The sequence below is a fragment of the Parambassis ranga genome, chromosome 10 (assembly GCF_900634625.1).
Source record: "Parambassis ranga chromosome 10, fParRan2.1, whole genome shotgun sequence".
In the NCBI taxonomy this organism is placed as follows: domain Eukaryota; kingdom Metazoa; phylum Chordata; class Actinopteri; family Ambassidae; genus Parambassis; species Parambassis ranga.
The window spans coordinates 5634786-5659230 of NC_041031.1; the positions used below are offsets into that span (position 1 = coordinate 5634786).

Sequence of the window (24445 nt, forward strand, 5' to 3'; positions counted from 1 at the left end):
ATATCTGACGACATAAAAAAAATAAATTATTCAAAAATCCTAAATTTTGTCTCCATGCAATGTTTGACTCAACAAATGAAACAAGATAAATTAGATTAAAATACTGATAAGCAGAAAAATCACAGTACCATATGTGACTACTGATATGGGACTGAACATGGTTACACAATATACAGAAAGTATGGCGTTTCTTTTTACACATGGCAAAGTAAAACTTATTTTTTTTTTTTACTATATGCTCATGAAACACAATCTCGTGTCCCTGTTATGCTGTTGCCAATGGAACTGGATTAGGCTGCATGTGAGTTCAGTTTTTAGTTTGAAAAAAACAAAAAAAATATTCACGTAGTCCCAAATCCGGGCTGTTTTCTCACTTTAAACCTATTACACACAGGTTTCCTGGCACAATTAAAAGCACTTCCACTGAGGTTTGTTTTGGCACAGCGTGGGCCTGTTTACTACTGTATCCCTTTCAAATCTGCAATTATTTGTGGGATCATTAAATGTGTTGGAAATAGCCAGACACTGGCTGGATAATGAGGAGAAATGTGAATGGCAGACATGCTGATTGGTGGCACAATGCTCTCATCAACATCAACAAATCCACACTGTCCTCCAGAATTATCACCACATTTTGTGTGCCCATTTTAAACAAGGTTTAACTAAACACTGCCTCTCAGTCCTTTTATACAATTTTTTAGACTTGAACTGAAAGCTGTCAATCAAAGATGCCGCAGGTTTCAGCAGGTTTAGCTCATTGCAAAGGCCTGTTGCTGTATTGTTAACATTATTAACCTCCAGCTACAGGTGAAAGTATTAAGGACCTGAAACATACAGAAACCTTCAGCTTGTTTAATGAATTCTGGAGATCAGCATTTGTTTGCAGCCCCATACTTGTAGTCACCAATAATAAAACAAGTCTTACAAGTCTTGTAACAATATTATACAAGTGTGTTTTTGCATTGGCTTGGACAGAAAGGAAAAAAAAAGCAGTCAGGCCACTTTTATATGGCGAGGAAGGAAAGAAAAATGATGTGATCAGTCTCTTTCACTCAAAACAAAAACATGTGGATACCAAGAAAGTGGGCATAACCAGCAAAATTCAACACACTTATAAGGAATCCTAAATAAATCATATGTGTTAATGTGTTTACTCGTCATTTGATTTGTATGTACAGTGGCCACATACTGTAACTGGAAACTATACTTTGAAGGAAATATGCACTCTAATCGAAGTAATCACACAATATGTCACCATGGAACCATGAATATAAATATACATACACATTTACAAAAGCCAGGCTTTTCCAAAAGTGCTGCAGACAGTGTAGAAAACAGGCGGAGATAGAGGATCACACTGCAATCCAGGACTTCACTCTGCAAAGGTATGTGTACACAGTTGCTGGAGGTATTTGGTTCATCTTTTTAGTCCCCAGACCAGAAGCCATCAAAACTGGTCTCTAATTAGAGGGGACCATATCCTTTATGACGGGTTCTCTGTTTAAGTAGGTGGCCCAGTAGACGAGGTTGAAGGAGCCAAAGAGAACCGGAAACAAAATCCGTGACATCCTGTCAATTTTGCTAACGCTGTTGAATGTCTTCTTGCTTTCCTGGGCTTTTCCGTCTAATTTAGCCTTGTTGGGATCCGTAGCGCCACCTTTGGCAATGGTTGGAAGCGTGCCGGAATCCTTAGTGATGTTAGGCGCGTAGTTGGCTACAGCTACAGCATAGGCATTATTCTTCTTCACCACAGATGCCCTCTCTTTTTTCTGTTGAGAGACCAAAAGAATGAGTTGTACTGGTCAACCACGATGCTCACATGTGTGTAAAGAACAGTTCTAACACACATTTTGCAATGTTAAACTTTTAATTTCTTCAGCTTTCCAACACTCGGATCGTTGCTCAATTTAACACATAGATCTACTCTATCTTAATCTTAATCTTAATCTTAATCTTAACCAGTATATGGTCATATTAATACAACATGATGTCATAAACAGGCATTATCAGCCTATATTGTCTTATCTCTTCTATATTTATCAAACACTTGCGATTCACAAAAACCCATCTGTCAGCTTGAAGCTTTTTATGTAGATAAATGATGATACCTTATTGTTTAGTGTTTTGCTTCCATGTCTGTTCTGTCTATATTAAGTAACGTCTGAGATGACCCCCTGAAGCAGTTTGAGGGTTAAGTGCTTTGCTGCAGGGCACGTCAGGGTTAAATGAGAAGAGTGCATTCACTGACGGCACTTAAAGATTTAGATATTTTCTTCCGAATCACAAATACAACAACACTAATCACTGGTCTTGTTCTTTCAAACTCACTGTTGGGATTATATGTGAGGAATATGAACATTTGTCTACACTCATCATGTCCGGCTGATTGATTTCTTATACTTTTATCAAGCTAAGCTACACAACATTTCTGCAGCACATCCTTTATTTATGTGGAACCATTCTGGTGTAGCAGCAGGACTTTTTTAAAGCTTAGAGGCCATTTGTCTACAACAAATGTTTTCAAGCTGGCTCCATCTTCAAGCACTTCCTTTTTCAACGCTGACACATTCTGTCTCTGTCGGAGGACATGTTCTCTTCTACATTACCTTGTCATTCACGACGCTCTTTCCATCCCAGGCCCAGCCGCGCTTTGTGAAGTAATTGACTGTGGCAAACTCAATCAAAGCGGAGAAGACAAAGGCGTAGCAAACAGCGATGAACCAGTCCATGGCGGTGGCGTAGGCGACCTTAGGCAGGGAGTTCCTTGCGCTTATGCTCAGTGTTGTCATTGTGAGAACAGTGGTTACACCTGGAAACACACAGAGAGACAATCTATTGATCAGCGTTTACAACATTCACTGGACTAATATTTATAAAGTACACATCTTCATATTGTGCTGAAGCAGGCGGACCAGGTGACAGAACTAAGTAACAGCTCTCAGCTTGTGAGAGTTTCAATAACCTGATGTTTGACTATTTCTGACTCAGGTCCAGCAGCAGCGTGTCCTACTAGATTTAAAAGAACCTCCTTATCCAATTTCCTCCTGCACACACCATGTCATCAACTTTCAACTTCTGTTTTAATTCTCTATACTGAAGGTAAAATACTGAGTAAGTCACAGTGATGCTCTCTATTCTAGCGTTAGTCAAAGGTTAAATCCTCTGGTGGATTGATAGGTATGTGGCTATAAGAGTGATATATCAATTTACCCAGCTATAATGACATACAGCACGTGTGCCCAACATACAGTAGTCATCATTTGAAGTGAATCAAAACTTTTAGTTAAAATTGTCCTGAATTTTGAACAATACTTGTTCTGGTGTTGGACAAATTTGATGACTTAATATTATTATTTTTTTGATCCACTTTAAATGTTGATGACTGTGCAAACTGGGATTGTAACATTAAGCTGTAACTGTAATGGAATTAAAATATAAAGTAGTGTGGAAGTTGTAAGTTTGCTTTCATGAGCAACCATGACACACCAGACATGCTCTGCTCTTTTTTCACACGCGCTGATGCAAAGATGAGGACACAGTAAATACTGCCTGACAGTGTTCATTTGAATATGTTTGTAGAGCAATCTATCATCCTTTTTACACTTAAACATCACTACATTTCAACTAGCTCTTGATAAAAGGTGTGTTTTTTAGCTTTTTTTAGACATTTTTTTAATATTGTTCCTTTATGTAATAAAGTTTGAATTAAATTCCCTTTTCCAATACAACCATGGGATCTAAAATTCATAATACAGTGCTTAAATTACATTGGTGCTGAGGGGAAATAGAACATTTCAATAAGTTAGAGAGGAGGAACAATAATATGGTCAATGACATAGTCATGCAAGTCATGCTTACCAAACACAGTTCTGGCTGGCACCGATTCTCTATTCAGCCAGAAAGACACTTGGGAAAGAATAACTGTCATGATGCATGGGAGGTACGTCTGGATGACAAAGTAGCCAATCTTTCTCTTCAGATGGAAATGAGCTGTCATCACCGTGTATTCACCTGCAAAAGACAAGATTCGAGGTCAGCTATGCAAATTCTCCGTTCGTTTGACATGTAAGCACTTTTTAATTATCTGCTGCATTTGATGTCTGCTTTTTCTGCATGCCTTTTAACTCTTTACTGCTGACTTCCATTCACACTATCAAAGTTAACAAAGTTACACAGAAGTTTGTGTAGAGGACTTTTCAAGCCTTGTTACCTGAAATCAAGTTATGAATGAACAACACAGCGACACAAAGAATGACCAAACTCATCTTCATCATCCTTGGTCATCATATGATATCTGACTGAATTCAGCTGTTAGCTCAAATACAAGCTCAAACATTTTCAAATAAAAACCCAGATTATTTGTGGGGCTTTAAAAGGTTAAAAGCAAAATGTGTATTTCATTTGGATGTAATATTTAATGCAAATAATGAAAGAGAAGATTAATAACAAGCAGAGAGGAGCTGCACCCCCACAAAGGTTTACACTGTATCTCCCTATAAGTCACACATACTGTAACTATGCCCACACCTTCATTCGTTCTGCACACTTGGGTCATTTACATCAACACAACTTTATATATTATCTTAGTAGCTTAGTGTCTTAAAGATACCAAAGCAGTGTAAGACATCAATTAGCCCACTGCAACCGTCAACAGTGCATATGCAATATAACAATGCATCCACGTATACATACGAGGAGGCAGAATGAGTCCCCAGCCATCGAGCAAAGCCTAATAGCTGACGTGAAACTGTGCCAATGCTGCAGAAGCAGGCAAGCTTTCCAAATAGAAGATATCTCAAAGAGAAGCCAAGATTAGACATGAGGAGAAAAAGATGTGTTACCCATGGCAACAGAACAGAGAAACATAGCTCATTTGCTGCGATTTTGAAATGAAGGCCTTGATACAACGCTGCCACAGAGGAAAGTCCTTTTCAGCAGTGGGAAGGGGGGGGGGGGGTGTCAATTCCATGGGCTAATCCCAAAAGATTTTTTTTTATTCCCTCCTTTTTTATAAAGCACTGTAGTTGTACTGCTCACATTCCACACAGTCATATGAAGACTAATTCTCTGTGTGTCACCGTACACAGGAACACACGCAGGCAGCAGAATTTAGAAGAATTGAGTGCACTCTCAGTACCCTATGGAGCTCTATATCTTCTGTAATTTAATTTGCATGCCAGTCCCGGTGCCTGTGTCGTAGAAAAGGGAGGAGGGGTGTACAAGCAAGCAATTCACACAATGGATGTGGCTGAATTTTTCTCCAGAGAAGCCTGCGATCGCTTCGCTGAGAGGGAAGACAATAATTATAGCATGAAGGCAGCAACTGCGTCATGTTTTCTGCAGATGTAAGAAACAAGGTTCCCTGCTAAACGGATGGGAATGCCTCACTCACTCAGGACAAGCTGTGCAGAAATACCTGAAACTATTTACTTTGCATATAGTCTGACTGCTGTTATAGTCCATCTCCAATGAGAAACACTCAGGAACATCACACTCAGTATGCATCACTGAACTTGCATATTGGTAAATCATCATCAATCATTAGTGATGCTAATGGAAATAACAAGATATCCTAAATTGTATCATATAGTGTAAGTAGAGGACTCCACATAATGAAACATGACGATGTTCTTAACCTTCATTAGATCTTTCCCTGCTTAATAAACATAAATAATGTCATATTTTATATACTCCCACTTTGGATTGATGCTGATTATTCTATGTTGCTGCAAACAGACAAAAAAAATGAAAACTAAAAAGATGCTAGTTGTGTTTAAAACTCGTAACGGACCAACTGAACTTTATATACCCACTACATTAATGTTATACAACACAGCTGCACAAACATCACATGTTACACACTGTGTCTGAGGTAAAACATTTCTGCAGTTCTGTTCAGTCGTGGATTTTGATGCTTAATGCTCAAAACAAAGCCTTCAGAGCGAAAAGAAAGATCTGTCCAAATGGTGTTTCTACACGCTGTTAAAGAAGAAATCTGACACGATTGTGCGACGAACAAATGTAAGGTTAAAAACTGGGATTCCTGTAACAGTGTGTTGATTTGTTCACAGGCTTACGCAAGATGTCCGTCGCTGTGAAGCCTCAGAGCACATCCATTCGTGCCAAATGACCTAGTTTGCAAGTACGCTACACCAAACACTGACACACTAGTAATGAATGATTAATTTAAAGTCACCCAATCAGATAATGTGGAGTGACTAGTTAAACAAGAGAAACAGTCACCGGCAGGCATTTTGCCTTATACTGAGGCATCAAACAGCACTTAACCTAGATAGGAGCATTTAGTGCATGAAAGGGTATTCTTACTCAATGAAACTGAAGCAGGGATTCCCTTGATAGTGAATTTGCAGTCACTGGGGAAATACTGTATACTGGTAATTGATACCTAAAGGGAGTCGTGGTGGAACAGTTGGCTGAGGGACGCAGCGCCCTGCACGCATATGTTCTCTGAACGCACACAGTGTTATACTTATTATTTTAATCTGTTAACAAATTATTTTACTATGTTCAGTTACTGCTACAAATTGATCAGATATTATTTCAATTAATGTGAGCTTAGATATAAGACATGGAGATTTCAGTATTTTCACCCACACTATCCTGAAATGTCTAAAAAACTAAAAAAGAGTTACAAAATAAAGAGCATCTTGTGAGGAAAGGAGGACTCGCTGTGCACGCTCAGGCACAGAAAGAAGACATCGAACTCCACAGCAAAGCTTTGGAAACCACCCACTCCTCCCGAAAGTGTACGGCTAAAAATCTGGAGGCGATAACCCCAAGGTCAACATCCCTCCCCCAGGAACAAACTTCTCATACTCCTTTATGATCATCAGCTAAAAACTCCTTACACTTTTGTAGCTAAAGTTGCTTCAGGTTGCTTTTTCCATCTGAACTGATGAAAGTGTTTACCTTCACACACACTTTATAAACCATCGATTAATCTAACAGTAATAGAGTAAAAAAGATCTTCCAGCAAGTATAACCCACCTACATGGTTCTTGTCACCACTGCTGTAATTATAATCATCAACTGCAGTCAACGTCTTGCAAGAGCTGCATTCTAAAAGCGTCTTCCATCACACGCTCCTCAGCAAAGTAGTATAACTAAAATTAGATCAGTGCTGTCAATCGGTGACACAGAGACTAGTTTATGCCTTCAGATCTTTCATCTACTGCAACACCTAATTTACTTTGAACCACAAACGTTGTTGTGTGAGATGCTGCAGAACGATGGTGTTATTTTTGGGATACAGTTACATATAGGCATCTTTAACCTATAGCTGTCAATTAAGTTTAATAGACTCCTTGAGAGTCTATTAATACAATACAGCACTTTGAATTAGTCAACTAATGTCTTTAAATAAATAGTCCTCAGCCTTTTGGGGTTGTGAGCCCTTAAAATAGACAATGATCAAATTGCAGTATGTCTATGAGCATGGAGCATTTCCATTCAAAGATGAGGAGGAATGTTTGAAAAACATCAACCAGGTTTCAATTATATTATGACCCATTGAATTTATCCTGTGACCCTTCCAGAGGCCCCAACCCATAGGTTGGGAGTCACCTCAGCACGTCTTGTGCTTGATTTTAAAGCTTTTTTTTGCTAAGCCCTTTTGACTTGCGTTTTTTTGTGCTACATAAGTACTTTATGTTTACTTTAGCTTTATGCTTATGTTGCCACAGCAACATGCACTGTTACCATGACAACTTGCACTGTAGCATGCTGCGTTCTGGTAGAATTTGGCCGATCGGGTGTAGTCTGCTTGCTATTTATCCTTCTAACATGTATATTATTAGTACTATGGTTATAAATATTATTGTTTGTAGTGGTAGTAGAATTAGAATAATGCACCTTCTGGTCTAAGAGTTAACCCCATCCTGGCCATCACATCTCGCTGCAGTGATCAGGCAGCCTGTTTATTATGTATGCTCGCCACTGTTACTGCTGCTGCTCCTCTCCATCCAGCCTCCACCTGCTTCAGTAATGTTCTGTTTGTATGCACACTGGAGGGCGTTTATTTCTAAGTTAATAACCATTGGGGGATTATTTGCAATGGTCCCTGCACATTATTTATCACAGCGCTGTGTATTTCAACACGGAGCCCTAACAGGAGGAGAAGCGTGCTGCAGAGGCTATTCTGATCTCCATTATTTCACTTGCTGTGTGACATGATAGGTCCTGACAGAATTAAAACATGAGCAGATGATGCATTTCATCTTCTAATAGATCTGCGATCTGACCTCCTTCACTGACTCTTACCAAGTTAAAACACATTATACAGCCTCCATTTTATTCATATTCTCTATCGTGTAATCCTCCTCAGCCAGTGGGAATCAGATGGCCTGCCCATCATGTGAAGGGAAACAGCTGTTCACAGGCTCACAGTGTGGACTTACAATCTTTCAAACTTCTTCTCTGCACCGCCTTCATCCTGAACAGTATTGGTGTCGCTTTCATCACACAAACACGTATAGACTCCTGTATGAGCAGTCAAGTTCTGACCCCATTTCTTGGTATCTGTGCTGGAGTGCTTGCAAGAAATGTGCTGCTTCTATTTTTAGCCCTCATTATTGCTTTCTTTTATAATACAGCCTATTTTCCTGTGTGTTGTTTTTGTGTTTCCTGCTTGTTCAAACATTGTTAACAATTTTTTAATAGTATATATTATAATCTTTTGTTTAAATAGATCAAGAAAACACAATAAGCCGCTGAAGATCTTTGAATGCTAGCACATCACGATTAGCATGTATAGGTTTTTCCATCTTTGTAAGGAAAATATTGGCTTTTTACCACTACAGTCTAAGAATATTTACATTTACATTTACAAGCCAACAGTAGCTTCTTGCTGCTGCCATCACTGCTGGTTGTGGTTCGGTCATGGACAACTTGATTCCTGCCTGGATTTGTCTTCAAGAATCTTAACAGATTCCAGTTATAACACTTTAATATTCTACTTTTTCCTCTGAGTCCATGTTTAAAAACCTCAGTCTTCAATTACCCTGCACACTAAAAGGTGTGTCACTGATTCACGTGCTAATGTCTAATCTGTTTTTTCTGAAATGTCCCAGTCACTGTCGGCTCACATTCAGAGCTCAGACCAGAGATTTTTTTTTATATAATTCTGTCTAGTAACACTTAAATCACCGAAGGACGCAGCAGTGACAGTCAATCAGGATCGTTCAGGTTTCTCTGACATTCATACAATCCATCCAAAGAAAGCTACTGGATATAAAAAATCCGCAGAGTCTTATTTCCAAAATGTGGAGTTTATGAAGTAACAAAAAGCTTGTTGCAGTAACAGTTCACCTGTCATGCTGCTTTTGGTAAGAAATTTAAGATGCATGGATGCCAAATCTTTACACTTTTTCATGCAGAGGAAGCCAGAACATTCGCTGCACTTTTTCATGCCAAATACGGTAGAGTAGCAAACAGACACAGCAAGCTTACAGCCACCCTCTGTAAAATGTAGGAGGCAGACCAGCTCAACCTCCAGCCAAACAGAAGCAAAAAAATATCAACAGTCTGCTTTTCACACAGATGTTTAGATTGCTAATTTCATTTGTTAATCTGAGGGAAACCATAGATTTCACTAGAAATCATAGATTAGTGCTGTGACTTTTTGCTAAACTGTGTATTAAAATCATCTATTATATTAAAATTTACCACATGCCATCTGCCAAAACCTCATCTTTATCATTTTCCAGTTTTTGAAAAAACACCATTTCTTTATTATACCTGCACTATTTTCTAACCTGAGAAAACGTTTTCAGCAGAAGATGGAAGAGTCATGAGCTGGACTAAATTCCTTCAAGACATCCACTAGAACTCTGTAAAATCTAAAATCTTACCTGTACTCGATTTGATAGTTTCTTGTCCGACTGTTTGCCCAAGAAGGTCATACTGGTTTAGACGAGAACTTTCTCCTTCCACCACAACAGAGTCTGAGGCATTTCGAGTCCAAGCATAAGTCACTTCAGAGATTGTGTAGGCATCTAAAAAAAAAGGAAAAGAGGGATAAACCCATAGAGGATAAATCTGGGGCAGTTGCAGCTATTGATGATTTTTGGAGAAATTATTTTTAGTGACCCACAACAAAAGTCCCCCACTATATTGTGTGTGTGTGTGTGATACTGAGCTGTCTAAAAAATAAAGAATATCCTGCAGAGTGTGGTTGAAGATGTCACACCAACAAACAATCAGTCGCTGCAAACACTGAATATGAAATGTGAGTCTTATCTGCTAACCTATGAATGACAGAGGAAATAGACTTTTTCATATCGTTACCTCACTCTAATCAATAAATAAATATTCTGCCAATCATCTTGTGCAATAGAGTGGCGTCGTTAACGTTATGCAAAGAGGTACATTTACTTCTTAAGAGAAGTCAAGGCATTTCAGACATGACCCTTTGATTAATTAATACGTTCTTGCTTTAATAAAGACAGCTTGAAGCAAAGCAAAAATCCTTCATCCAAATGTAAAGAAGCCATGGCAATAAAAGAGATTTAATTCCCAACAACAACAAAAAATATTTGGATGAGTCCCTTTCCCCATATTTCCCAGTGACATTTGTACTCACTCCTTTATCCATAGCTATTCTACATCTGTATAAATGCTGATGTTTTTTTTTTGTTTTATGTTTAAAGGGCCACTGGCTTAGAGAACTCAGCCATGCATTCGGGGCTTCACTTGGTTCTTAGGCAGCTCTCTTGCCAAAGAACCAGTGAGGAGAAGGTTAGAAGAAGAAGAAAATAAGAGGAGAATAGCATTTTACTTAAAGTTCCCTTAGGAGCTATTATCATCAGAGTTACTCACAGCTGCCAAATTTTAGTGGACAGGAATGAAAGTCCATGGGGAAATCCTCCAGATGCATTGGACACTCTGCATGCACAGTTAACCTGCATCCAATTCACAGAAAATTAAGCAGACTTTGCAGATGCATGAAAAGTAAACAGCACAGAATAGGCACCATCTCAAAAAATGAAAAGAGAGAGAGAGAAAAAAACAAAAAAAACGACTCAAGCTTCATGCACTATTCAAGACGCTTCCCATCTGTAATGCCTTGAAACAAAAAAGAATTCATCTTAACTGTAATCAGCAGAGCAAAGTAAACAAAGGTACTGCACAGACCTGCAGAAATCAAATGGCTAGCGTGTGTCTGAGATAAGAAACTGCATTATATGTATTATTTAAAACATTATTCAACCACTGCATAAACAGTGTGCATTCAAATTGATCTTCTTGAAACAAACGGTGACAAAAAGGATGCTGCATAAAACATGATGCATGAAGAATACATTTGAACAAATGGGATTCTGTGTCACTACTGTATTAACACATGCTTTAGCAACAAAAAAAATGTGTAAAAACAATAGTCAGCATTGTGGGAAATGTGAGTTTATCCACTTCCTTGTAGAGAGTTAGCTGACAAGCTTGATACCAGCCTGATGTTCATACAGTAGATATGAAGCTACAGTCAGCACCTGTATGTAACGTGCTGGTTTGATGTCTACACACCCAATTTCGTCACATAAGTCTTATTGTAATGACGAAGATTCTACTCTCACAGGTGTAAAATGATTTAGGTGGGGTTACAAAGGCGTTATGAAACAATTCATTAAAGGTAGGGTAGGAGATTTTGAAAACTCAGTGAGAGTCAGCCAGATTTTGAAAGTAAACACACGCCCCTTTCTCTCGGAGCTCACCCCGAAGCCACGCCTCCCAATCACATGGACGCGCATTACCATGAAGACGAGCTGCGGTCTGTGACTTCGGCCATCATGCACGTACCTCTCTGATGCGCGCAGAGCAGGAAGAGAGTGACAACCAGCCAATACTCCGCGCAGGGTCCACCCGGAGGATTGGCTGATGTTTTTAGCGTTTTATAGCTTCCACAGATGATTAATATTCTTCGTTTTAATGTGAAACTGCCGAACTAATTGGATTTTAAAGAGAAGTTACACTAATTAAACAAAAAGAGCATCAGAATGAAATCTCCTACCCTACCTTTAATATTCGGGTGCCGAGAATCTTTATATCGTGCAGATTTCTGGCAGATAATAAATCCCCAACTTTGAAACACTCTAACAAGCCAAAACATACGATGGAGGCAGTGTGAGAGAACACTATAGCTTTACACCACGCCATCTGCAGACGTTGTGAGAAGCAAAAACCATTCCATTAATGTGCTAAGATCTACAAATGGTTTCATCATAAATATGGTGTCAATAAAGAGATAAAATATGATACAGTATTTGAGAGCCACATCAATATTTACCACTCAGGGAACACTCTCAGACCACACTTAGGAAAAACATCTTTCTGATGTACCTACAGCTACAATGGTTGACACCATGCAACCAAAGCAGTCAACACGAAGACACGCACACTGTCATTGTTGTAGAGAATGGAGGCTTCTGCACAGCAGAGCCTTATTACAGTAACACACCACATGACATTGCGATGCACAAATTGTATGAGTGAAAACGAGCGTGCTGGATGTACTTTGACATGTGATGCCTAGACATCAAGGGCCACTGAGTCTTACGTAACCACAGAGCCATGATATGGGCTGTTATATTGACAGTGATCCGTGCATGCGGTGGGTCCTAACACTGAAATCAGTATACTACACCACCATGTACGATAACAGCTGTATCATGATATGCATCATCACATTTTTGCTGGCAGTAGTTTCATATTTGTGCTGACATGGTGTCAATATTCATGGCCAATTCTCCACAAGACAGCAAATATCTATTATCACTACAAACATACTTTTGTGACTTTAATTACCTCATGGTGTAGAGCAGAGTCCCGTCATCTTTGATCCTCAACAGTTTGTTAGGCATGGTCATATTATGAGCCACAGACTTTTTCCCATTGTGAAAGAAGGTGTCCGGAGTCCAGATCTTACTTGCCATTAGGTTGTTGAGGGGTAAAATATTCATTGGTCCGTGGAATATCAACCTCTCATCCTTCCAGCTTTGCCGAAAGAACACATCTATGGTGTACTCCTGTGGATGGAGGAGATAAATTAGTCAACACATCTCACTGTTGTCATGCCTCTATATGAATAAATTCACAGTTGTGCTCAGAAAACACTTTTTCAAGCGTTGCTTGACGACCGACTTCACCTGCCACTTTAAAACCTGTGTGGCTTTCTCTATTTGTCAAGCTCCAACAAGATGAGCCCAGCGCTCTCCATGTTCCTCCAGGCTCTCTGAGCGACTGTTTTCCTAAGCTGGCTCAGAGGCCGAGGCAACCCCTGACCTACAATCCTCAAAACACACACACACACAGAGAGAGAGAGAGAGAGAGAGAGAGAGAGAGAGGGAAGGACTTTGGGCAGAAAGCACTGCACTGTGAAATGTGTGTATGTGTGAGTTATACAGGATTCACACACAGCAAGTGGGGATGAGATGGAGGGAGAAGCAGAGTCTCTTTTGTCTTTTACACGGATGGTTAAAGGATCTGGTTTATTTAAATGTTGCCTAATTGCAACTGACAAATTTAGTTGTTTCAGTTCTTGTTTGGTTTTGTTAAAGAGCAGATCATATATTAGGTTAACAGGCCGGATTGTTCACATTGAACTAATGTAAAGAAAAACACCAACAAGCTTCTCCACCATTTTCTGTGGTGAGGTTTTACACTTGCACTTACCACTGCTACTACTGTTACTTTCCTTGTGCGGTGAATCTTTCATTTTCCATGTAATTATCTGTGTATCATTTTTTTTTATAAAAGCTTTGTGAGTGCAACATAGATTTCTGGCCTCTGGGTTATAAAGAACCTCTATCCTCTCTCCTGATGCTCAAAAGCTGCACACAGTCCACTTTCTTCTCCCTCCAATTATTTCCTTCTCCTTCTATTAGCATTGGCTTTCAATGGACCTTCAATAAATCCCACGGCAAGTGGCCACCTCAGCAATCAGATGAATTGCTCCTTGAATAAAGGAGAAAATTTGATGCCGTTCCTCATTTTTTTATGAGACATCTGTCCATACAAGAGCTGAGCCTGCAAAATAAATCATGCATTTTGCATTTTACGCCTAATTTTGCACAACCATATGTTCTTTTCACATATGAATAAAATATTTCCAACCTGAATATGGAATTGATGATTTTACCCCACATTTTTGTTTTTGTTTTGAACATTCTGATAGTTCAGTGGCTTTCTTCTGCTCTGATGACTCTGATGCTTGACATGCTCAGTGATGACCTCTGCCAGTAAGACTGAAGGAAATCCTGTTGTCTGTCTGTCCATCTGTCTGTTTGCAGGAGTGATCTGGCTGAAAATTAGCACACAGATCACTCCTATGTGTCCATGTGGGTGGTGATCCTTAACTAGATTAAGATTAAGATTTAAAAATAAATGTTAAGATGTATTATTCTTAGTCAAAACCTGCTGAATGGTGGTTTATGGTCAGCTCAGGGCCGGATGTTTACCATATCTTTTAGAGACCCCTGCATCTTAACTGTTAAATCAATAGATCAATCACTTGGAAAATGGGTCTTCAACAATAAAAGGGATGCTGATGATATGATGTGAAGGTGGGAGCATGATTCAGAATGATAAACAGGAAAGCCCGGGGTAAACAAAGGAGTGACCTGAATAACAAGAAGACTTTCAATTATTTATGAGTTGAAAATTGTCAGATGAATGCATACTGTGCCATAGTAAGGAAAAAAACACGTCCTACTTCAGCATCACGGCGTTTGTGTGCAAAGAGAAAAAAACTACATGATGTCATTGCAAATGGAGGGAAAGCCACAATTAAGCTAAAAATAAAGCAAGAAAAGCTTCTTCTTCTTCTTCTCTTCTTCTTCTTCCCGTGAGCATGAGCTGAGTTTGTTCTGCATTGATGTGAAGGTGCAAAAAAATATGTCCAAAATATGCACTCACCATGTCTGTGTCTGAAACTGGTCCAAAGCTGGTGACGTAGATGTTTGTCTTCACCTCGGTTACCCTGTCTGAAGTAGAGAAAAACAAGGAGAGAGGGGTGAAGGTAATGAAGCGAGAGGGTAACAAACAGTTCACTCTGCTGACTGCTGTGTTTGCCTTAGATTAAAACAATGGTGTTTTTTTATTTTACTTTTTTTTCCCCACTGTTCCCTCTTGCAGTATGTTTGAAAACTGAACAAAGGGTTAATGAAGTTCACTGTCTACTGTACTTGATTCCCTAATGTTTCCATCACAAGGTTATATCTGACATTCCTCTAAAAACAGGACAATCTGTTTCTGTGAATCAGTTTTTCGGGGAGTAATGGAAGAGAAAGGAGCAGCGACAAGTGTTGCTGAAGAGCTCCAACGCCTCCAACTTGTTAGACAAGTACCACTCACACCACGAAATCAAAACAGAGTTTCAGCCACCGACCGCAGAAGTCACCAAACTACTAGACTCGATAACATGTCAGAAAAAAGATACTTAACGTGTTACTATTTTCTTCAGATTAGTTGCGATCTTCATGAACACATCACTTCTTTCCAGTTTGTATTTGCTGCTACCTGTTATTGAGCTCATATTGTTTTCTACTGGCAGATTTGTTCTAACTGTCCAGACTACGTGAGGGATGTGTTTTCCATTCAAGTGGTAATGTCGGCTGCATCAGCACTGCTGCATCAGGCCCATTTGCTTCTTCTATACACTCTGTCTCTTTCAATAATTACTGAAGCTCAATCTCTCATGCTCGGTCAATTCAAAAAGCTTTCACGTTTTTTACTCTACACTCTGAACTACACAGCAAACAGCATCTTACGATCTAAAGAGGGAAGTGCTCTAATGCATGGTGAGGTCAGCCACTATCTATATCCCTCTGCAAAGACAAAGAGATGGTTACTGTTGTTTTTGGTCTATAATTGCACAGATAGAATCAGGTTAGCACCTTTTTTCCCCAGACGCTTCAGCACTGTCTGCACTTCTGTACAAGCCAATCCAAACTACTGAGAGCAGTTAAAAAGACCGATGGCTGTCACTTCCTCCTGATGTTTCTTCCACTGCACCACTATAGGATCAGATGCGTGCACACTGTAAATCACAGGCTGCCTTGTAAAATGTGGCCATCCATTCCTGTTAATGTAAATCTAGAGGAAGTGACAGGCTGCTGGTTAATAGGTTTAATCCAATTAGCGAGTGTGTGCATATATTCATGTAAAAACACGCCTTGCTATCTGAAAAGGCTGATTTAAAGTGATGTTGTTGAGACACACATGAAACACAACCAAAAAAACAAAACAGTTTGACACTAAATGTTGTTACAAAATGTCTAAAAATATCCCTTCCCCTTACATGTTTCTTTGGTTTACTTGTTCTTTGTAAGTTCACTGCCCATGCCCATTGTCAAAGTAAAGTTCTAATCAACACTATCAATTTAGCATCAATGCTGGGACATACAATTTGAGTTACACTCTAATAAAGCCCTGTGCCCATCAATGAACAACCAAGCAAACACACAAAGCTACCACCAAATGGCAGCTCCAGTCTATTAGCATTGTGTGGGTTTAAAAAAAACCCAACCTAACTATATTTTTGCAGTAGCACAGGCCTCGGGGACAATACATGTTTACTGTTTAAAAATATCAAGAGTGCATTTTATGCCTGAGGACATTAGGATATTTATTTATGGAACAAAGACAATACCTAAAGTTCATTTATTCAGCAACAACAGCCATAAACACGTGCTGTTCAACAATCTGAGCCATTTGGTACAGATGGGCTTGCTGAACCATGTTTAATTGGTAAGACACAACCTGCCTGTGTTAGGGACTGTGCATTCCACTGAGCAACTATCCAAATGTCAACTTAACTCTTGCCGGTTTGGACACAGATAAAAAGTGTTGGATCATTACAGTGAACAGCATCAGTTCGGAGACAACCTCCTTAACAACTACACTGAACAAAGTGAGTTTTAATAGCAGCATGTTTTTAACACTTGATGTCCCAGGCTGTTGGTGAGGTGTGGTGTTTAATGCTTCTGTGTTGCCATTTTTGTTAGTTTGACAGTTTGGCTCACATCTGTAGTTCACTTGGCACCAAGACCCTCATTTTGCAAATCAACCAATCCAATTAGAATTCAACCACAAAGTGTCACAACACCAAAAGTGTGCAAGCAACAGCAGCATTCTGCAGTAACAGCAGAATATCTGCTCATATCTTCATACTGAATTTATACTGTTTAATTTCTACCGTTAGAGGTATATTTTTTAGTATGCTTGAGTGCCTGTATTTTGCTGCTGCAATAGCAAAATTTCCCAGCTTGGGATGAATAAAGTATTTTCTATTCTATTCTATTTCTCAGCAACTGTTCATCCAATCCACTTCACACTTGGCAGGGCTATCACTGTAGACTCAACTAAGTGTTTAGGTGGAAGTCATTGGGATAAACAGTATGTCTTCATCTTCAGCAAATCAGCTATGTGGATGAAGACTTTCTTTAGAGCGCTGCACGCTGTAGTGGAAAAATAAAGAAAGTAGTATACAGCTTCACAATGTGGGCTACTCCTGAACAAGAACAAACCTCTGCCATGTAAAGATTTCTTTCTCTGTACATGGTTCTGATCAATCAGATGGACCACATCTAATCTGCTGAAGAAATCTGGAACATGTGCTGCATGTAATAAGGTGAAGAATATAAAGCAGGATTCATGTGATCTCCATTTTGCCAGACTGTCAGTGGTTCAATACAATCCACATGCTGTCCAAGAACCACTGGCGGCTACGGTCGCATTTTAGATATGATTCACGTCTTGAACGTGCCCTGTCATAAAATGTCTCCAACACTGACCTTCCAGCTGGCTTTCTTAGTAACCCACCATCTGGCTCATCAGTATTTTACTCTTAAGGGTTAATTTTTTCACCTCATCTCAAGGTGATTTTTAGCTAGTAAAATGATGCTGTTTGTGCTTCTGAAAGCCTGTTTATCCATCAAATGAGTGTGGTTATGTTGTTGCTATAAATAAATGCAGCCTAAACCCACACATTCATTCATTGATGAAACAATTATAGTTTTATTTCTCTCTCTTGAAACCTTCTGGAAGCCCCAAGGGGACGTGTGTCATCTTGAAAACCTTTGCCCCAGATTTATCTTTCTTATCTTTATGTGATTATTGATGGCAGCTGCAAAACATTTCAACGCTGTCTCATGTTCTCTGCAATAAGACACAGCTGACTGCGCATTGGAATAGACTTAAGGTTCCACTGTTTAGGGAAAATATTAAAATGATAACTCACTGTTCTATGACGGATCATATCTTCTTGTATAATGTATATAATATCAGTGCTGAGACCCTATCTGAGACGCATTTTTTTTTGATCCTGTTATTGTGTCCACTTTCAATTAAGGAAGAAATACAAAAATACTTCATAAGCCAATAACATAAAAGGCTGAATGTCTGATGATCCTTACAGGGAAAGACTACATTGGACACATTAGGATTCAGGCTCTGTTTTTCTCTATCGCCCCTCTCCTTTTGCAGCACACCACTTGAAGCGTGAAAACTGTCAAAAGGACTGACTCTTTATCCCTAAATATACTGTATGTATGAGTGAGCACAGTCATGCAGCTGCGCTGAGCCTCTTTTTCAGACGTTATAAATGTGTTATAAAGCAAGATCTGTTGAAGCGTTAACATGTTATTTCACACAGATGATACATGCAGATCTAATGTGACTATGATGTGGAAAATTACATCTCATGTCGTTTTACATTCATCACAGGCAGCATGTGTACGTTTAAATGGGCACAATATGTGGCAGCGCACGCTCTGAGTGTGGCAGGGTTTGGCTTCCGCTGGGGTTAGACCTGAAAATAATGTATGTGCTCATCGTACTGTAACGCACTTTGAAAGCATTTCAATTATGTGTAAATGGTTTATTTAATAATGCTGATATGTCTTAAACACATTGTAATTTATAAAAAGGGAAAAAAATGCCAGATTAGGTTGAAATACATCAACAAACATGCTGTGTGTTTATATTTTCCACTGGTGCATGAAATAAATTCAAGCGCACAAAACAAGCTATGAATGAATATAAGATATGTACCTGAGCTACAGTGAAGTAAAAGGACATACATTTTTTTTTCTTTTTCTACTCAGTAAATAAGCTAGCAGCTATAGGTCCACTTGAACAGGCTGAGCACTGCCAAGCTAAAGGAGGTCTGTTCCCCATATGGCAGCTCCTGGGCTGATGGCCTCAGGAATTTGAATTTCAAATAGCATCAAATCCTGAGGGAGGAGCTCAGCTTTGGGGTGAGGGGCCAGCTGGAAATGTGATGCTAAACATGCAGGATAATGGGAGAGGTGAGGATGAAGGTAGAAGCACTGTAGAAGATGTGGTTCGCTTCATGTAACAAAACACAGCAAGAAATGTAAAAAATAAATAAATAAAAATAATTTTAAGTAATGCTTATTTCAATTATGTGATGATGATGATGATATGATAAAGAGACATATTATTACAGGTACACCCTTCAATATCTGACAATATATGTGGAAATTTTGCACTGTGCACTGTTAAATGTGGCCTTTGGCTGCTGTTACTTTCCAGGAAGTGGAGTGACAGTTATATAATCTAAATGTTTTGTGCACAGAGTGTTTGTCGGTTTATTCTTGAGGGGATTGCTACCAAATGTTATCAGCAGTACAAAAGCTGATGCTAAATGAAGTGTTCTCCCTCCAACTGAGCCATCGACTGTTTGCTGTTTTTGAAACAAACAAAACTATAAAATATTCCTTTAGATTGTATAAATAGACAGAGCAGACATTACATTCTTCACATCCAAGCGACACGCTCTTACCTCCAAGACCGGGCCGCAGACGGTTGTCATATCCATCCAGCAGTCTGTCCAGGATGAGTGTGAACTGGGTGATGTTGGTTTTAAAGGCATCAGATGTTGCATCGGCACTCACTGATCTAGTGAGCAAAGACATGACAACAACATGATCAGCTGAGGGATATAAAAAGCAAACATTATTTAGCAGCGACTGTTCACACAGACACACACATATGCGGTACACATTTTTTTTTTTGCGATGACCCAGTTCAAGGCAGAACATTTGAGAGCCACACAACTGAAAATGCAAATGTAATCAGAATAGAGATTCATGGTAAATACATTCAGATAAGGTCCTACATTAAAGCTCCACTTAATCACTGCTGTCGACAGCTCTGCTGTAACAGCCTCAGGTTAGGCCATATTTTTCTTTAAGCAGTCAAAGGGAGAGAATATGCAATATTAATCATTTTTACATCCTTGTTTTCTGAACCTCTATATAATAGCTGGATTGATGAAGCATGCTTATTTGCACACTAGCAATATTTCATGTCTTTTTAAACATGTTCCACAGCATTTATAATCATATCCACATCACAGCAGTGCATGTTTGCATATTATTACGCTTCTGCATCAAAACAGCATAATCTTAGTGACCAAGCTCATTTGCATAGTTTTAGAGTGATTTTACAATAAGCTAAGCTAGCCAGAGACTAATGCATGCTAGTTTGAGCCTCCTTGTTTAACCTCTCCACAGCTGCGTGGTTTTCCAACGCTCTTTCTTCTTTTTGTTGTTTAATGGCGCTTAGCGCTCAGTTATCATGCACATTACTGCCAACTACTGGCAAAACTGGCGCACTAGCCACGGGATAGGAAAAATGCAGTTATATATTATATATATTATAAATATTCTTTAAGACTTTCACCTTTTTAATTACTTGATATTAAATTCATATTTTTAATAACTTGATTTTGAACATTCCGAAATGAGAATAATAGCCATATTCTACAGACCTTTTAGCTTCCAGGCGTAAAAAAACAAAAAGTGTGTGGTCACCATACATGTTTTTAAATGTCTTAAAAAAAAGACACCTGCAGACAACTGGCTACAAGGTCTTCGTAGACTACTGTAAAAGAGAAGGGGGTGTTAAAATTGGTGGTGACGCAAAGGTCATGTGGCTGCTTATAGCTTAATATTAGCCTCTTTGTTCTGTTGATGGTATTTAGGCATTAAAATCATAAAACTACTGTTCATGTGCAGAGATTTCCTGCTGAACAAAATCAATAACTTTTATCTGAGATAACTGTCTTCGTTAATGCATGAGGCTTTGTTTTTAGTTAAGGGAACACATGAGATGCGAGATGCGAACTTCCGTGCTGGCCTGTTCTTGATCCCAGCTGCATACAACAACAACAACAACAACATGGCACCTGAACACCCAGCACCCAGAAGTAAAAATTTATATTTGATTGCTGCCATTGACCAGCATACATAGGCTTTATACATGCATACATTTTCTTTCCTGAAACAGCATTGCGGCCTGGAATGGACAGGACTTGTCCTTTGTAGTTCTGCCAGATACATTTGAAAGATTTATACAAATGACTCATTCAAAAACAACAATATTTCTACTGGCTCTATAGGCTCATTTCTCAATGCTTATAGGACCAATAATACTCATAACAATAATAATGAAACCAAAACCAACAATAGGGCCTCCATTTTAAATGTCTTTGCATATGACAGTGTGACAATAACCCAACACATTCAACATACATGACACAGCCTAACAGCGGCATATATCCAGATATCCCCTGTGAGAAAAGCCACACAGTCACAGGGCGATGATGATTTGCTTGTCAATTCCTCAGAATCTGTAGGCCTGTGTGTACTGTAAGTGGGATCCTGAAGCCTGCAGGCGGATTCAGTGGCCTTATTTAAATTGCCTCTCGTGCCTCTGACACTGGCTGGTTCTCCTGTTTGTGCACAGGCCTTTAGTGCAAGCAGCTGAATGAGCTGATCTGTCACTCCAAGCAATATAAAAATACAATAGAATAAGCTGATATTTGGTCACAAAACTGTGTGGTCTATGGCAAATTGTAAAAACTGGATCATCCAAACTGAGCATCCCCTTTTTCCAACACCCAGCTCCAATTGGCTGCAAAAGATAATCACCAACAAGTCCTCCGGGTTATTTTTTTTTTTTTTTTTTTTTTTAATGGTCAGACTTAAACTGTGTCCGCTGATAACGAGTCCAGCCAGGATAAAAACAAGCGATAAGAGACCTCCAGCCGGTCCTCAGAGACAAAATGTGTGCCTACCATCAACCTCCCATCCAAAAAGGACTCACCTGGTCTTCCAGAGAGCTGCGAGCGCCAGCAGGCAGATGAGAAGTGAAGAAGCGCTCTCTCTGCTCCACATGGCTGCTTCAACACCTACACACACACAGAACATCCGCTGTATAATGAATGGAGGCTCTCAGGTTTACATGTCATGACATGCCTGTGGATTTATACGCGGCCGTCATGTATACACAGCTGGGGGAATCCCTTTTTTCCCCTGTACAGATAAATAAATAAATAAATAAATAGATACATAAAATGATAGATGGAGGAGAAGATGCTGCTGACAGTAATTAGTATTCACTGACACGTCCCACGCCTTCACTCACTTAACATTACTGACGGTAAAAAAAAAAATGAAATATGAAATTAAGTCACATTTGAAGCCGTGTTCGCAATTTAGACGAAAAAAAAAATGCAGAAAATACATTAAGGATAGAAGCGACGAGAGATGAAGCAATTCTCTTCCCACGCTTTCCCCATCCGATGAAAGCCTGATTTAATACAATATGATAAACGTTTCCTTTGTGTGTGAAACAAACACACTCACCTCAAGTGCAGAAAGTACCTGCTGCAGCCGGAATCGTCGAAGATGCGTGAGAAAGTTAAGGGCAATTCACCGCTCTCTCCTGTACTGAATGAGCGCAAGTCTGTCATGAGAACAAAGCTTCAAGCATCATATAGTCCCAGCTAGGAGCAGCAATGCAACCGAAATGTATTGGCTTTCATAGTGTCCCCAAAATTGAACATGCAAAAAAGTAGGCCTAAATGAAAAATAACAATAAATATAAAACGCATGAAAAACTTAAAAAAAAAAGAAAAAAATTTAATTAAAGGAAAAAAAATTAAAAGCCAGCAGCAGAGGGAGCTGATCCTGGGTTCAAAATACCCTGTTCAGCATCCTCCTCAGCTGGTACAAGCTCGATGTGAATCGTGATAAGCAAGAAGCACATCTCAGTCTCCCTCATCTCCACACTAAACTACAAAGGCTGAGGATGGAGGCACACTGGGTCCTAAAGGCAGTTTGGTATGCTCTGAGCCTCCCTCCCTGCAGCCTGCAGACCTTGGAATGTTGTTAGATGCTGTTTCCACTTTCAGTCAATACATAGTGGCAATATTGATTATGCAAAATAGTCCAGAGGCTTGGTGGGGTTGTGGTGATAGAAATGGCATGTTTGGCACTAAGTATCTGGTTAACCCTTTCACATGAGGCATGTAACAAAATGGATATTTGTGCTAATGCTCACCAGAGCTGTTTCATTTTAGATTTGGTGTTTGACAACCATGGTTCATGACCACTACCCTTTTAAAAAGACTGATTAATGACCCAGGCTGACCCAGAGCATCTTTTCAAAATCTGGCATATGCAGGTGATTCACATGTCAGTTCTGATCTTTCATCGTGCTTCCAGCCGTTTCTGCTGCTGTAAAATAGAGGATGGAGGTATTACAATGAAATGTAATGTTTGTGTGGGAGAGAGCGAGGGAGGGGAGTGGATGGCCAGTAGTCACAATATTTATTATGTGTGTATTTACCTCTCAGACTCACCTCAAACCAGAAACCTATAATAAAAATGGTGGGAATGAAAAACCCTTATTATGGTTTAAAACGGTCTCTTAGTCTCTTTGATAGTTTTATTGTGCCACGTGGGAGCTGTTCTTTCAGCACCACATGCTGCACAGGATCATCAGCATCAGGTTTTTATAGGTCCGGCCATCAATAAACCTGAGTGAAGACATTACATAAATGACAGATTGCACATAAGTGTACTAAATAATGTGTTATTTTATTTGCATTTTTATATAAATTGAGGGTTGCTGCCGCATTTAATGTTACTGGGTGTTACATTGAATTCAGTCACTGTAGTACTTTGGATCTGGTGTTGTGGTTCTTTAATACAGAATGAGACATGCCCAGGCTGACTTTTTTTTAGCACTAAATATCTTTAATCTTGAGAAAATGAAGCAGAAAATGAAGTAAATAATTCAGTTAGTAATGATTTGATTACCAACTGGCCAAAAAGGCCAATCACCCAGGGGCAGCAGTCCCATATGTTCACTCACTGCATGTCATTTAGTTTTTGGTAATTGGAGGCTTGTTAGAAGACTCTTGGTCTGACACTAAAGTAATAAATGTGAGGTCATAGCTACGAATCCATAAATAAAGAATGGGTTAAACATAGACAGGGGCAAACATTCAAGGTTGTGTCCTAATAAGGACATTTTAGCAGACATAGAAATTACATTTTTTTGTTGTTGTTATGCTATTCGATAGGTTTTATTTTCACACATCGAAGTCTAGATATTGGTT

The 24445-nt window shown here is 39.3% G+C and overlaps 1 protein-coding gene across 1 annotated transcript; it reads right to left on the bottom strand.

Annotated features, from left to right (window-relative positions):
- Nucleotides 1-1078: 1078 nt before the first annotated feature.
- Nucleotides 1079-22756, bottom strand: gabra2b (gamma-aminobutyric acid type A receptor subunit alpha2b). The gene is made up of 10 exons (XM_028415641.1): nucleotides 22686-22756; nucleotides 22144-22228; nucleotides 19817-19932; nucleotides 14926-14993; nucleotides 12817-13037; nucleotides 10837-10919; nucleotides 9870-10013; nucleotides 3859-4011; nucleotides 2607-2809; nucleotides 1079-1769 (listed from the first exon to the last, which is right to left on the bottom strand). Exons 2-10 carry the CDS (start codon nucleotides 22212-22214, stop codon nucleotides 1461-1463), a joined length of 1368 nt encoding a protein of 455 aa, XP_028271442.1. The 5' UTR covers nucleotides 22215-22228; nucleotides 22686-22756; the 3' UTR covers nucleotides 1079-1460.
- Between the last annotated feature and the right edge of the window lie 1689 nt (nucleotides 22757-24445).

Coding starts and splice junctions, on each gene's coding strand:
- gabra2b (XM_028415641.1), bottom strand. CDS start 22,214: ATGTGGAGCAGAGAGAGCGCTTCTTCACTTCTCATCTGCCTGCTGGCG. Junction 14,994..19,816: donor TCTGCGGCCCGGTCTTGGAG/GTAAGAGCGTGT, acceptor TCTCTACTTCAG/ACAGGGTAACCGAGGTGAAG. Junction 2,810..3,858: donor GCCAGCCAGAACTGTGTTTG/GTAAGCATGACT, acceptor GTGTGTTTCCAG/GTGTAACCACTGTTCTCACA.